General features: G+C 52.4%; 1 protein-coding gene across 3 annotated transcripts in view; it reads left to right on the top strand.

Moving 5' to 3' along the window:
• PGGHG (protein-glucosylgalactosylhydroxylysine glucosidase) overlaps positions 1 to 7,721 on the top strand; it is a 30,758-nt gene extending 23,037 nt beyond the window's left edge. The window contains exons 8-14 of one of the 3 annotated variants that reach the window (XM_038764570.1): positions 146 to 218; positions 369 to 505; positions 2,246 to 2,379; positions 3,857 to 3,952; positions 5,209 to 5,306; positions 6,596 to 6,804; positions 7,403 to 7,721. In XM_038764570.1, the coding sequence (XP_038620498.1) occupies positions 146 to 218; positions 369 to 505; positions 2,246 to 2,379; positions 3,857 to 3,952; positions 5,209 to 5,306; positions 6,596 to 6,804; positions 7,403 to 7,455 (800 nt within the window). In that variant the 3' untranslated portion in view covers positions 7,456 to 7,721. The remainder of the gene's footprint in view (positions 1 to 145; positions 219 to 368; positions 506 to 2,245; positions 2,380 to 3,856; positions 3,953 to 5,208; positions 5,307 to 6,595; positions 6,805 to 7,402) is intronic. The other 2 variants (XM_038764571.1, XM_038764572.1) reach the window with 2 other exon arrangements.
• The last annotated feature ends 8,173 nt before the right edge of the window (positions 7,722 to 15,894 follow it).

Consider the following 15,894-nt stretch of genomic DNA (forward strand, 5'->3'; position numbering starts at 1 on the left):
CCAAAGTCACACAGCTGACAATCGGCAGAGCCGGGATTTGAACCCATGACCTCTGACTCCAAAGCCCCTGCTCTTTCCACCGAGCCACGCTATCAGGCAGAGCCCTTCTGGCTCTTCTCATTCTCTTCCCCGACCCCTCCTCCAGGAGTGATACCCCCAGACGAGTACCAGACGGACGTGGATAACTCTGTCTACACCAACGTCCTGGCCCAGAACAGGTTGGTCTGCAGTCCCCGGCCACCCGCCGGGGTTTGAGCCCGGGCCCCGTCGGCCCGCTGGGTCCCCGATGTGGGGGGCGGATGGCCGGGCCCGACCCTGGGCCTGCTCTGTGACCCCACTCTGACCTCTTCTCCCCCCCCACCCCGCAGCTTGCGCTTCGCCACGTCCCTGGGCCGGGACTTGGGCCTCGCCGTGCCCAAGGAGTGGCTCCGGGTGGCCGAGAACCTCAAGGTGCCCTTTGACCCCAAGCGACGATACCACCCGGAGTACGATGGGTACCACTTGGGTGAGTTCCTGGCCGGATTGGGTGGGGAGGGATTGGGGGGCGGCCTCTGGGCCCCTGAGGATCCTCAGGCCACTATGGCCTTGGGCTGCCCACCCACCCGGGGCGGAGGCGGAGGCCCCAGCTGGACTTCTCTTACAGAGGGGAAGTGTAGTAGAGCAAACAAGGTATGTTCTTTTAGACTGTGAGCCCACTGTTGGGTAGGGACTGTCTCTATATGTTGCCAATTTGTACTTCCCAAGCGCTTAGTACAGTGCTCTGCACATAGTAAGCGCTCAATAAATACGATTGATTGACTCCAGGCTCTCAAGGTCGACCCGGCCTAGGGGACAAGGAAGTGTGAGCTTCACTCATTCATTCATTCAATCGTATTTATTGAGCGCTTACTGTGGGCAGAGCACTGGACTGAGAGCTTGGGAAATACAAGTTGGCAACAGATAGAGACGGTCCCTACCCAACAACGGGCTCACAGTCTAGAAGGGGGAGACAGACAACAAAACAAAACACGGAGACTGGTGTCAAGTCATCAGAATAAATAGAGATCAATCAGTCAATCAATCAATCGTATTTATTGAGCGCTTACTGTGTGCAGAGCACTGTACTAAGCGCTTGGGAAGTACAAGTTGGCAACATATAGAGACTGTCCCTACCCAACAACGGGCTCACAGTCTAGAAGGGGGAGACAGACAACAAAACAAAACATGGAGACAGGTGGCAAGTCATCAGAATAAATAGAGATCAATCAATCAATCAATCAATCGTATTTATTAAGCGCTTACTGTGTGCAGAGCACTGTACTAAGCGCTTGGGAAGTACAAGTTGGCAACATATAGAGACTGTCCCTACCCAACAAGGGGCTCACAGTCTAGAAGGGGGAGACAGAGAACAAAACCAAGCATATTAACAAAATAAAATAAATAGAATAGATATATACAAGTAAAATGAATAAATAAATAAATAAATAGAGTAATAAATATGTACAAAAATATATACAGGTGCTGTGGGGAAGGGAAGGAGGTAAGATGAGGGGGATAGAGAGGGGGACGAGGGGGAGAGGAAGGGGCTGAGTGTGGGAAGGCCTCCTGGAGGAGGTGAGCTCTCAGTAGGGCCTTGAAGGGAGGATGAGAGCTAGCTTGGCGGATGGGCAGAGGGAGGCCATTCCAGGCCCGGGGGATGACGTGGGCCGAGGGTCGATGGCGGGACAAGAGAGAACGAGGTACGGTGAGGAGATTAGCAGCAGAGGAGCGGAGGGTGCGGGCTGGGCTGGAGAAGGAGAGAAGGGAGGTGAGGTAGGAGGGGGCCAGGGGATGGATGGATGGACAGCCTTGAAGCCGAGAGGGAGGAGTTTCTGCCTGATGCGCAGATTGATTGGTAGCCACTGGAGATTTTTGAGGAGGGGAGTAACATGCCCAGAGCGTTTCTGGACAAAGACAATCCGGGCAGCAGCATGAAGTATGGATGGATGAAGTATGACGCTAGATGCCCATCGTTAACAAAATAAATAGAATAGTAAATATGTACAAGTAAAATAAATAGAGTAATAAATCTGTACAGACATATATTATGAAATGAAAGCCCTTAACAGAATTGACTGGAGCATTTCTTCTGCATTCGGTGCATTCTTTTAAAATGCAAGCTTCGGGGCCAGGCTGGCTGGTCCGAGGGACTCCCCTCGGGGCGGCCCCCTCCGGGTCAACCTCCCCCATCCCTCTTGGGCACCCCCAACCCCCCGCCCCGACCCAGGCGATTTGGTGAAGCAGGCCGACGTGGTCCTGCTGGGCTTCCCGGTGCCCTGCGCCATGGACCCGGACGTCCGGAGGAACAACCTGGAGATCTACGAGGTGGCAACAACCCTGCAGGGGCCGGCCATGACCTGGGTGAGGGTGCTGATTCATTTATTCATTCATTCATCCAACCCTATTTATTGAGCGCTGACTGTGTGCAGAGCACTGCACTGAGCGCTTGGGAAGTACAAATCGGCCACAGCAGGATAACGGATAACAGATAGCGGGGAAGCAGCATGGCTCAGTGGAAAGAGCCCGGGCTTTGGAGTCAGAGGTCATCAATCAATCAATCAATTGTATTTATTGAGCGCTTACTGTGTGCAGAGCACTGTACTAAGCGCTTGGGAGTACAAGTTGGCAACATACAGAGACAGTCCCTACCCAACAGTGGGTTCACAGTCTAAAAGATCATGGTCATGGTCTAAAAGGTTGTGGGTTCAAATCCCAGCTCTGCCACTCGTCAGCTGTGTGACTTTGGGCAAGTCACTTCACTTCTCTGGGCCTCAGTTCCCTCATCTGGAAAATGGGGATTAAGACTGTAAGCCTCACGTGGGACAACCTGATCACCATGTAAACTCCCCAGCGCTTAGAACAGTGCTTTGCACATAGTAAGCGCTTAATAAATGCCATCATCATCATTATTATTATTGTTAGATAGAGACGGTCCCTGCCCAACAACGGGCTCACAGTCTAGAAGGGGGAGACAGACAGCAACACAAAACAAGCAGACAGGTGTCAGTACCGTCAGAATAAATAGAATTATGGCTATATACACATCATTTATAAAATCAAGTAATAAATATGTACAAATATACACAAGTGCTGTGGGGAGGGGAAGGGGGGTAGGGCAGAGGGAGGGAGTGGGGGCGATGAGGAGGGGAGGAGAAGCAGAAGAAAACGGGGGGTTCAGTCTGGGAAGACCTCCTGGAGAAGGTGAGCTCTCAGTAGGGATTTGAAGGGAGAAAGAGAGCTAGTTTGGTGAATTTTTGGAGGACGTGGGCCAGGGGTCGATGGCCGTTGAGGAGGAGGCAGCAGAGGAGCGGAGGGTGCGGGCTGGGCTGGAGAAGGAGAGAAGGGGGGTGAGGTAGGAGGGGGCGAGGGGATGGACAGCTTTGAAGCCGAGTGAGGAGTTTTTGCTTGATTCGAAGGTTGATAGCCAACCACTGGAGATTTTTGAGGAGGGGAGTGACACGCTGGACTTGGGGAGGCGGGCGAGGGTCTTAGGGGGCCCGTTCTGCTAGGAGGGGCCTTGTGAGAGGGGTCTTAGAGAGCAGGGGCCTGTTGGGAGGGGCCTAAGAGGATGGATTTCTGGTAGGAGGGGCCTTAGAGGGTGGGGTCCTGGTGGGAGGAACCCTGAGAAGGGGAGGGGTGCTAAGGTGGGGCAACCAGGGGGTCAGGAGAGGATGTGGGGGCTGGAAGTGGAAGACCCTGCTCACAAGAGCAGGCCGTCCTGGGCCTTCAGACCCCACCGCAATGGCAGATGGGGCAGAGCCATGGGCCCCCCCACCCCAACAGCCCCCCATCCTAACGAGCCCCCACCCCCATCCCCTCGGCTCCTTCTCCCGCACAGAGCATGTTCGCCGTGGGCTGGCTGGAGCTGAAGGAGCCTCAGAGGGCACAGCAGCTGCTGAACAAATGTTTTGACAACATCTCCGAGCCCTTCAAGGTCCACGTCCATCCCGGCTGGCTCCAGACCCGGAGCTGTGCCCCATCTTCCCCATCCCTCTGCACCCCTGCCCCTCAACTGCGCCATCCCCCCGTCCTCGGCTGCCCCAGCTCAACCTCCCTGCCTCCCAATCAATCAATCAATCAATCGTATTTATTGACCGCTTACTGTGTGCAGAGCACTGTACTAAGCGCTTGGGAAGTACAAGTTGGCAACATCTAGAGACAGTCCCTACCCAACAGTGGGCTCACAGTCTAAAAGGGGGAGACACAGCAAGCAACGGCCTTATATCCCAGCAGCCCCAGCCCGCTGGCATAATACTAATAATGGCATTTATTAAGCGCTTACTATGTGCAAAGCACTGTTCTAAGCGCTGGGGAGGTTACAGGGTGATCAGGTTGTCCCACGGGGGGCTCACAGTTTTAATCCCCATTTCACAGATGAGGTCACTGAGGCCCAGAGAAGTGAAGTGACTTTCCCAAAGTCACACAGCTGACAATTGGTGGAGCCGGGATTTGACTCTGACTCCAAAGCCCGTGCTCTTTCCACTGAGCCACGCTGCTTCTGTACTTTCTACTGAGCCAGCTGGCATCCCAGCTCCATCCTCCAGGCACCCCAGCATCACTCTCAAAGCAACGTGGCTCAGTGGAAAGAGCCCGGGCTTTGGAGTCAGAGATCATGGGTTCCGATCCCGGCTCTGCCAACTGTCAGCTGGGTGACTTTGGGCAAGTCACTTCTCTGTGCCTCGGTGACCTCATCTGTGAAATGGGGATTAAAACTGTGAGCCCCCTGTGGGACAACTTGATCACCTTGTAACCTCCCCCAGCGCTTAGAACAGTGCTTTGCACAGAGTAAGCGCTTAACAAATGCCATCATCATCATTCACCCCATCCCCATCTCCCAGCCCGGACCTGCTCTATCCCCCAGATCCCCAAGTACCCCATCCCCCTGCCCCCCAGCTGTCCAACAGCTCCATTCCCGCCAGCCTCACAGTCCACCCCGCTGCCCCTCAGCATCCCTGCTCCTCCCACCCATCTCCCTGGTACCCCAGCCTCACCATCCCATCCACCTTTGCCCCCCTAAACCCTGCCCAGGCCCAGCTTGGTGTCAGGGGTCACCATCCCCAGGGGCCGAGGGTCGGACTGGACCCACAATTCCGGCCCCACCGTCTGACCCTGTCCCCCACTCAACACTCTCCGGGGGTCGTGGGCCGGGGGCGAGGGGGTCAGATGACGGGGACGTTCTCCCTGCTACAGATCTGGACGGAGAACTCGGACGGGACGGACGCCGTCAACTTCCTGACGGGGATGGGGGGCTTCCTGCAGGCGGTCCTGTTCGGCTACACGGGGTTCAGGTAGGTGAGCTGAACCCTCCCATCCCCCACAGAGAACACCCCCAATAGACTCCCCCCTCCCACTTGTCTGCTGTGTGACTTTGGGCAAGTCGCTTAACTTCTCTGTGCCTCAGTTCCCTCATCTGTCAAATGGGGATTGTGTGAGCCCCCCCGTGGGACAACCTGATCACCTTGTGTCTTCCACGAAGCTTAGAACAGTGCTTTGCACATAGTAAGCGCTTAACAAATGCCATCATCATTTTATTATTATTATTATAAGTACCATGGGGCTGGGGAGGGGATGAATGAAAGGAGCAAGTCAGGGCGATGTGGAAGGGAGTGGGAGAAGAGGAAAGGAGGGCTTAGGCAGGGAAGGCCTCTTGGAGAAGATGGGCCTTTGATAATGCTTTGAAGTCGGGGAAGTCACTGTCTGTTGGATTTCATCCATTCATTCTGTTGATTGAGTGCTTACTGTTTGCAGAGCACTGTGCTAAGCACTTGGGAGAGTCCAATACAGCAACCAACAGACACATTCCCTGCCTACAGCTAGCTGACAGTCTAGATGGGGAGACAGAATGAGTAGAAATGAATAAATGAGAGATCAGGACAGAAGTGGTATGGGGCAGGGGTAGGGGATGAATGAAGAGAGCGAGTCATGGTGGCACAGAAGGGAGTGGGAGAAGAGGAAAGGAGGGCTTCGTTAGGGGAGGCCTCTTGGAGCATCCCTTAGCTTCTGTCAGTCTCCCACAGTGTCCCCCTGCCCCTTTCCCTCTCCCCTAGTGTGCCCCTGGCCTTTTCCCTCAGTGTCCCCTGGCTCCGGGCCCTCTCCCCTGCTATCTTCCTGATCCTGCCCCTCTCCCCTGGTGTCCCCCTCCTCTTTCCCCCACTGTCCCCATGTTCCTGCCCTCTCCCACAGTGTCCCCCTGCCCCTTTCCCTCTCCCCTAGTGTGCCCCTGGCCTTTTCCCTCAGTGTCCCCCGGCTCCGGGCCCTCTCCCCTGCTATCTTCCTGATCCTGCCCCTCTCCCCCAGGGTCCCCCTCCTCTTTCCCCCACTGTCCCCATGTTCCTGCCCTCTCCCACAGTGTCCCCCTGCCCCTTTCCCTCTCCCCTAGTGTGCCCCTGGCCCTTTCCCTCAGTGTCCCCCGGCTCCGGGCCCTCTCCCCTACTATCTTCCTGATCCTGCCCCTCTCCCCCGGGGTTCCCCTGCCCCTTTCCCCCGGTGTGCCCCCGCTTCTCTCCCCTAGTGTCCCCCTGCCCTTCCCAGCTCACAGAGAATTCCCTCTCCCACGCCTCTCCCCCCCCCCCCCCAGGATCACCAAGGACTGCTTGCGGTTTGACCCCGTGTGTCCCGCGGAGGTCAGGCACGGACAGGTGACCGGCGTCTCCTACCTGGGGAACAAGCTGAACTTTTCCTTCTCGGAGGAGGAGGTGACGGTGGAGGTGACTTGGGCCCAGAGCCAGGCCCCCGCCCTGGAAGCCATGCTGGAAACCTCTGGCCAGTGTCTGGCCCTGCCACAGGGTACGGGCACCGGGCCGTCGGGACCAGGGCGCGGCGGAGGGCATCGAGGGGGTTTCCATTCAGAACTCTGCCACCGTGGGGCTGTGTGACTTTTCTTAAGTCACTCGCCCTCTCTGAGCCTCTCCTCTGGGTCTCTTCTGTTAATTAGGGATGGGGGGAACACAGATGTCCTTTCTCCTGCCTTCAGGGGGGGACCCGGGACTTAGCTCCAGGGGCCTGGAGGAGGTCCAGGAGGTAGTGGGAGCAGAGAAGCAGCGTGGCTCAGTGGAAGGAGCACGGGCTTTGGAGTCAGAGGTCATGGGTTCGAATCCCGGCTCCACCACATGTCTGTTGTGTGACCTTGGGCAAATCACTTAACTTCTCTGAGCCTCAGTGACCTCATCTGTAAAATGGGGATTAAGACCGTGAGCCCCATGTGGGACAACTTAATCACCTTGTATCCCCCCCAGCGCTTAGCACAGTGCACATAGTAAGCGCTTAACAAATGTTATCATTATTATTATCATTAGTGGGGGATGGGGGGAGTGTTGTGGGGGTGACCGTGGGGTGGCGGGCAGGAAGTGTGCGCAAATTTGGGCCTGTCTGTGTCTCCCCCCAGGGCGGACTGTGTCCTTCCCCACCACAGCAGGCCGCATCCAGAGAGCCTCCTGACAGGGAGGGGCCGGGAGCAGGGGCAGGATCGGAACTCGGCACCGGAGCCCCGGCATTCGGGGCCACGGCAGCTTCAGGCTTTGGACACCCTCAGGGTGCCCCCCACCCCCCAACCCGGGTCATGCGGGGGTTCCCCTAATGATCCTTTGTTCCCATCCTCCCTTCCACTCTCAGGGGCCTTCAGGGAAGCACAGGCATGTTGGGAAGAAAACCAGGAAGCGGCCTAAAGGAAATCAGGCTGGGGATGGAGAAAGATTTTAATAAAAGCTTAGACATAAGCACTGTTCTTGCATGCTCCAGGCTTCTGTACCCCCCTGCTTCCAACCTGGGTGGGTGTGGGGAAGGAAAGAATTTCAAGCAAACTGGTCTTTGCCCCTTCTCTCCCCACCCTAACCCCCCTTCCCTGGGCTGTGGGCTGTGCCGCCCCTTTCCCCCCGCACCCTCTCCTCTGTGCTTTGGGCTGCCCACGGCAGTGATTTTCCAGGGAGAGGTGGAGTCTGCCCTGTAATCACTCTGCCCACAAATCACTTCCTGATGAGAGAGAGAGACATTCGCCCTCCCAGAAGGAAGGAGACAGAGGGGGCCAGCCTGCCCTTCTGGGCATCTCCCTGACTTTCCAGGGCCACCGCCCTCACCCTCGATGCCACTGGGGTGGAGCCAGAGTGAGACGGTCCCTCCCCAACAACGGGCTCACAACCTAGAAGGGGGAGACAGACAACACAACAAACCATGTGGACAGGTGTCAAGTCATCAGAATAAATAGATGGGTGTACAGGTGTGTGCTTGTGTGGATGTGACTCTGGGTGTGTGCCTGGGTATGTTCATGAGTGTGTGTGTGTGTGTGTGTGTGTGTGTGTGTGTGTGTGTGTGTGTGTGTCTCTGTACTCTGAGTCTGGGTGGAGCCATAGATTGTCATAACTCTGCCAGTTGAAAAACCCTTCCACTAATGGCAGGGATCATGTCTACCAACTCTGTTCTATGGTATCCTCTCAAGCACTTAGTACAGTGCTCTGCACACAGTAAGCGCTCAGTAAATCACATTGGTTGACTGTAAGCTCTGCACACAGTAAGCTCCTCCTTCCCTTCCCCACAGCACCTATATATATGTATATATGCTTGTACATATTTATTACTCTATTTATTTATTTATTTTACTTGTACATATCTATTCTATTTATTTTATTTTGTTAGTATGTTTGGTTTTGTTCTCTGTCTCCCCCTTCTAGACTGTGAGCCCACTGTTGGGTAGGGACTGTCTCTATATGTTGCCAACTTGGACTTCCCAAGCGCTTAGTACAGTGCTTTGCACACAGTAAGCGCTCAATAAATATGATTGATGATGATGATAAGCTCTCAGTAAAGCTCTCCTCCCCTCCCCCTCCACCTTCCCCCCCTCCCCCTCCACCTTCCCCTCCTCCCCCCTCCATCTCCCCCGCCCCACCTTACCTCCTTCCCTTCTCCACAGCACCCGTATGTACATATAGATGTTTGTACGGATTTATTACTCTATTTATTTTACTTGTACATATTTATTCTATCTATTTTATTCTGTTAATATGTTTTGTTCTCTGTCTCCCCCTTCTAGACTGTGAGCCCACTGTTGGGTAGGGACCGTCTCTATATGTTGCCAAATTGTACTTCCCAAGCGCTTAGTACAGTGCCCTGCACACAGTAAGCGCTCAATAAATACGATTGAATGAATGAATGTGTGTCCAGCTGTTGCATGTATGAATCTGTGCATAGCTGTATGTGAGCCTGTGTGTGGGTTGTGCCAAGGTGTAGGTCAGTCCGTGCATTGGTGTTTAGGTGTGTGCATGAAAGTGTGTGCGTGTGTGAATCTGTGCGTGGCGGTCTGGATAAATGTATGCATGTGCCAATCTGCATGGTCGTATGTGAATCTGTGCAGGTGTGTCGGGTTTGTATGTATGTGTGTCTGGGTGTGTGCATGTATGTGAAACGGCGTGGCTCAGTGGAAGGAGCCCGGGCTTTGGAGTCAGAGGTCATGGGTTCAAATCCCGGCTCCGCCAACTGTGTGACTTTGGACAAGTCACTTAACTTCTCTGTGCCTCAGTGACCTCATCTGTAAAACGGGGATTAAAACTGTGAGCCCCCCGTGGAACAACCTGATCACCTTGTAACCTCCCCAGCGCTGAGAACAGTGCTTTGCACATAGTAAGCGCTTAACAAATACCATCATCATCATCATCATCATCATCATCATCATCCCCGCCCCCTCCCAGCCCCCAGCCCCCAGATGCCCTCAGTGGAAAGAGCCCGGGCTTTGGAGTCAGAGGTCATGGGTTCGAATCCCGGCTCCACCACATGTCTGCTGTGTGACCTTGGGCAAGTCATTTAACTTCTCTGAGCCTCAGTTCCCTCATCTGTAAAATGGGGATTAGGACTGTGAGCCCCACGTGGGACAAACTGATCACCTTGTATCCCCCCCAGCGCTTAGAACAGTGCTTTGCACATAGTAAGCGCTTAACAAATGCCATTATTATTATTATTATTATTACTCCGAGGCCCAGGCAGGGTGGATGATCCACGAGGGAGTGGGCAGCGCCTACCTTCTCAGCTCCCACCCCCGCGAGACCCTGGGGGGCTACAAGGACCGCCAGTGGGATGGGCTCCTCCCTGCTCAATCAATCAATGGTATGTATTGATCTCTGACTGCGGTGCAGAGCACTGTACTAAGCGCTTGGAAGAGGACAACGCAGCAGAATTGGTAGATGCGATTCCTGCCCACAGGGACGTACAGGTGATGTCCCACGCTCACGGTCATACAGGTACGATCAGTGAGGCCTAGTGGATCGAGCCCGGGCTTGCTAGTCAGAGGGACCTGAGTTCTAATCTTGGCTCCGCCAATTATCTGCTGGGTGACCTTGGGCAAGTCACCTCACTTCTCAGTTCGCTGTCTGTAAAATGGGGAATAAGCCCCATCATCATCATCATCATCAATCGTATTTATTGAGCGCTTACTGTGTGCAGAGCACTGTACTAAGCGCTTGGGAAGTACAAATTGGCAACATATAGAGACAGTCCCTACCCAACAGTGGGCTGGATTGGGTCCAACCCAATCAGCTTGTATCTACCTCAGCGCTTAGTACAGTGCCTGACAAGTAGTAAGCACTTAACAAATATCGTTAAAACCGGGAACAAGACTGCAAGCCCCATGTGAGACATGGATTGGGTCCAATCCGATTAGCTTGTATCTGCCTCAGCGCTTAGTACAGTGCCTGACAAGTAGTAAGCACTTAACAAATATCATAAAAACGGGGAACAAGACTGTAAGCCCCATGTGAGACATGGATTAGGTCCAACCAGATCAGCTTGTATCTACCTCAGCGCTTAGTACAGTGCCTGACAAGTCGTAAGCACTTAACAAATATTGTAAAAACGGGGAACAAGACTCTAAGCCCCATTTGAGACATGGACAGGGTCCAATCCGATTAGCTTGTATATGCCTCAGCGCTTAGTACAGTGCCTGTCAAGTAGTAAGCACTTAACAAATATCGTAAAAACAGGGAATAAAACCGTAAGCCCCATGTGAGACATGGACTGGATCCAACCTAATTAGCTTGTATCTGCCTCAGCGCTTAGTACAGTGCCTGGCAAGTAGTAAGCACTTAACAAATATTGTAAAAACGGGGATAAAACTGTAAGCCCCATGTGAGACATGGACTGGGTCCAACCCGATCAGCTTGTATCTACCTCAGTGCTTAGTACGGTGCCTGACAAGTAGTAAGCACTTAACAAATATCGTAAATACGGGGAACAAGACTGTAAGCCCCATGTGAGACATGGACTGGGTTCAACCCGATTAGCTTGTATCTACCTCAGTGCTTAGTACAGTGCCTGACAAGTAGTAAGCACTTAACAAATATCGTAAAAACAGGGAATAAAACTGTAAGCCCCATGTGAGACATGGACTGGGTTCAACCCGATTAGCTTGTATCTACCTCAGCGCTTAGTACGGTGCCTGACAAGTAGTAAGCACTTAACAAATATTGTAAAAACGGAGAACAAGACTGTAAGCCCCATTTGAGACATGGACTGGGTCCAATCCTATTAGCTTGTATATGCCTCAGTGCTTAGTACAGTGCCTGTCAAGTAGTAAGCACTTAACAAATATCGTAAAAACAGGGAATAAAACTGTAAGCCCCATGTGAGACATGGACTGGGTCCAACCCGATTAGCTTGTATCTACCTCAGCGCTTAGTACGGTGCCTGACAAGTAGTAAGCACTTAACAAATATCGTAAAAACAGGGAACAAGACGGTAAGCCCCATGTGAGACATGGACTGGGTCCAACCTAATTAGCTTGTATCTGCCTCAGCGCTTAGTACAGTGCCTGGCAAGTAGTAAGCACTTAACAAATATCGTAAAAACGGGGAATAAAACTGTAAGCCCCATGTGAGACATGGATTGGGTCCAACCGATTAGCTTGTATCTACCTCAGCGCTTAGTACGGTGCCTGACAAGTAGTAAGCACCTAACAAATATCGTAAAAACAGGGAACAAGACGGTAAGCCCCATGTGAGACATGGACTGGGTCCAACCTAATTAGCTTGTATCTGCCTCAGCACTTAGTACAGTGCCTGGCAAGTCGTAAGCACTTAACAAATATCGTAAAAACGGGGAATAAAGCTGTAAGCCCCATGTGAGACATGGACTGGGTCCAATCCGATTAGCTTGTATCTGCCTCAGCGCTTAGTACGGTGCCTGACAAGTAGTAAGCACCTAACAAATATCGTAAAAACAGGGAACAAGACGGTAAGCCCCATGTGAGACATGGACTGGGTCCAACCTAATTAGCTTGTATCTGCCTCAGCACTTAGTACAGTGCCTGGCAAGTCGTAAGCACTTAACAAATATCGTAAAAACGGGGAATAAAGCTGTAAGCCCCATGTGAGACATGGACTGGGTCCAATCCGATTAGCTTGTATCTGCCTCAGCGCTTAGTACAGTGCCTGGCAAGTAGTAAGCACTTAACAAATATCGTAAAAACGGGGAATAAAACTGTAAGCCCCATGTGAAACATGGACTGGGTTCAACCCAATTAGCTTGTATCTGCCTCAGCGCTTAGTACAGTGCCTGCCAAGTAGTAAGCACTTAACAAATATCATAAAGACAACATCAGAAAAGCAAAACACACACACATATACGCTCATTCATTAAGTCTGTGCCCGTGGTTCCCCCAGTGAAGGCAGGGACCACTGTCAGCAGCGCCGGGGAAGCCAAACCAAACGCTTCGGCCTCACTCGTAAAAATATCCACGGGGTCCACCCTTGAGGCCGCAGGAGGAGGGCGAGACCCCAGGCCAGTTTACCCACAATCACCAGCTGCCCGCCCACCCAGTGAGCTGGGAAGAGGGTGGGGGTCGTCACCGAGCCGATGGGGAACGGGAAGGAACCTCTGGCCATTGGAGAAGCAGTGTGGCCTGGTGGGTAGAGCCCAGGCCCCGGAATCAGGAGGACCTGGGTTCTCCTCCCGACTCTGCCACTCGTCTGCTGGGTGACCTTGGGCCAGTCACTTCACCTCTCTGGGCCTCAGTTCCCTCCTCTGTAAAATGGGGATTAAGGCTGTGAGCTTCTGGGGCATGGGCTGTGTCTATCCCAGTGCTTAGTACAGTGGCACATAGTAGGTGCTTCTCCCCCTTCTAGACTGTGAGCCCACTGCTGGGTAGGGACCGTCTCTATATGTTGCCAACTTGGACTTCCCAAGCGCTTAGTACAGTGCTCTGCACCCAGTAAGCGCTCAATAAATACGATTGATTGATTGATTGACAGAATCCATTAAAAAAAAATCAGTTTTTCAGAGGCAGGCTGGGAGCTGGCAGGACCGCCGGCAGGACCGATATGCCCCTTTAGCCTATAACAATAATAATAGCCATGGTACTTTTTAAGTGTGCCAAACACTGTACTAAGCACTGAGATAGATAGAGGAGAGTTAGGTCTGACATGGAGTTCACAGTCTAATAATACTAATAATAATCGTGGTATTTGTTAAGCGCTTACTATGTGCCAAGTACTATTGTAAGTGCTGGAGTAGCTATGAGGTAATCAGGTTGTCCCATGTGGAGCTCACAGTCTTAATCCCCGTTTTACAGATGAGCTAACTGAGGCACAGAGAAGTTAAGTGACTTGCCTAAGGTCACACAGCAGACAAGTGGCGGAGTTATAGACTGTAAGCTCATTGTGGGCGGGGAATGTGTCTATCAGCTCTAATATCATACTCTCCCGAGTGCTTAATACAGTGCTCTGCCCACAGTAAGCACTCAATAATAATAATAATAATGGCATTTATTAAGCGCTTACTATGTGCAAAGCACTGTTCTAAGCGCTGGGGAGGTTACAAGGTGATCAGGTTGTCCCACGGGGGGCTCACAGTCTTAATCCCCATTTTACAGATAAAGTAACTGAGGCACAAAGAAGTGAAGTGACTCGGCCAAAGTCACACAGCTGACAATTGGTGGAGCTGGGATTTGAACTCATGACCTCTGACTCCAAAGCCTGTGCTTTTTCCACTGAGCCATGCTGCTTCTCAATAAATACAATTGATTGATTGATTGAAGTAGGAGGAAGAACCGGGATTGAAGCCCCATTTTGCTGATGAGGGAGCTGAGGCCTAGAGAAGTGAAGTGACTTGCCAAGGTCACACAGCGGCCAAGCGACAACGGGGATTAGAACCCAGGTCCTCAGACCCCCAAGCCCGGGCTCTTTCCACTAGGTCACGCTGCTTCTCATTATGTAGGTGACTTGCCTAAGGTCACACAGCAGACAAATTCATTCATTCATTCATTCAATCGTATTTATTGAGCGCTTACTGTGTGCAGAGCACTGTACTGAGTGCTTGGGAAGTACAAGTTGGCAACATAAATGCAAGCACAAAGTATAAATGGCAGGGCTGGGATTAGAACCCAGGTCTTTCTGCCCCCCAGGCTCGGGCTCTAGCCATTAGGCCACACTGCTGCTCGATAGGGAGAGGGTGTCCCCACGAGGGGTCCAGCAAGTATGCCAAAAAGGGGGATTGCTTGGCCTGTCAGTGGGGATCGGAGGAGGGAGAGTCTGGGAGTCAGGCCTGGTGGTGGAGGGGAGAGGTGGCGGTCTTTGGGGGTCCCCCAGGTGACCCAGAGCTGGGATAATAATAATAATAATGATAATAATAATAATAATAATAATAATAACAATAATGGCATTTATTAAGCACTTACTATGTGCAAAGCACTGTTCTAAGCGCGGAGCACTGTTCTAAGCAGTGAGCACTGTTCAGGGGGACGTGCCATTCTTGGAACTCTGTGGTCTCCTCCCCCTCCGGGTCTGCAGTCCAAGCAGTGTGGCTCAGTGGAATGAGCACAGGCTTGGGAGTAAGAGGTCATGGGTTCTAATCCCGGCTCTGGCACTTGTCAGCTTGGGGCAAGTCACAACTTCTCTGGGCCTCAGTTACCTCATCTATAAAATGGGGATTGAGAATGTGAGCCCCGTGTGGGACAACCTGATCACCTTGTATCTCCCCCAGCACTTAGTGCTTGGCACATAGTAAGTGCTTAACAAATGTCATTATTATTATTCTGCTCAAGCCACAATACCCCCAACCGAGTGGGGTCCTACAAAGGTCATTTCAGTGTGGCTCAGGGGAAAGAGCCTGGGCTTTGGAGTCAGAGGTCATGGGTTCAAATTCCAGCTCCGCCAATTGCCAGCTGTGTGACTTTGGGCAAGTCAGTTCACTTCTCTGGGCCTCAGTTACCTCATCTGTAAAATGGGGATGAAGACTGTGAGCCCCACGTAGGAAAATCTGATCACCTTGTATCCTCCCCAGCACTTAAAACAGTGCTTTGCACATAGTAAGCACTTAACAAATGCCATCATTATTATTATTATCTCATCCAGCCCTCTGCCTCCAAGGAGGATGACATACCCCAAACACTCCCTTTAATAATAATAATAGTAATGATGGCATTTATTAAGCGCTTACAATGTGCAAAGCATTGTTCTAAGCACTGGGGAGATTATAAGGTGATCAGGTTGTCCCTCGGGGGGCTCGCAGTCTTCATCCCCATTTTCCAGATGAGGTAACTGAGGCCCAGAGAAGTGAAGTGACTTGCCCAAAGCCACACAGCTGACAATTGGCGGAGCCGGGATTTGAACCCATGACCTTTGACTCCAAAGCCCGGGCTCTTTTCCACTGAGCCACACTGCTTCTGCTACTGATACAGGATAATTGGATTGGACCCAGTCCCTGTCCCACACGGGGCTCACAGTCTTAATCCCCATTTTATAGATGAGGAAACTGAGGCCCAGAGAAGTGAAGTGAGTTGGCTGAGGTCACCCAGCGCACAAGTGGCGGAGCCGGAATCAGAACCCAGTTCTTCTGACTCCGGGGCTCTTTCCACACTGCCTGTATAACAGGGTTCTGGCCTGTGTCCCCCCCCGGACCCCC

The sequence above is a fragment of the Tachyglossus aculeatus genome, chromosome 22, assembly GCF_015852505.1.
Source record: "Tachyglossus aculeatus isolate mTacAcu1 chromosome 22, mTacAcu1.pri, whole genome shotgun sequence".
Classification (NCBI taxonomy): Eukaryota; Metazoa; Chordata; class Mammalia; order Monotremata; family Tachyglossidae; genus Tachyglossus; species Tachyglossus aculeatus.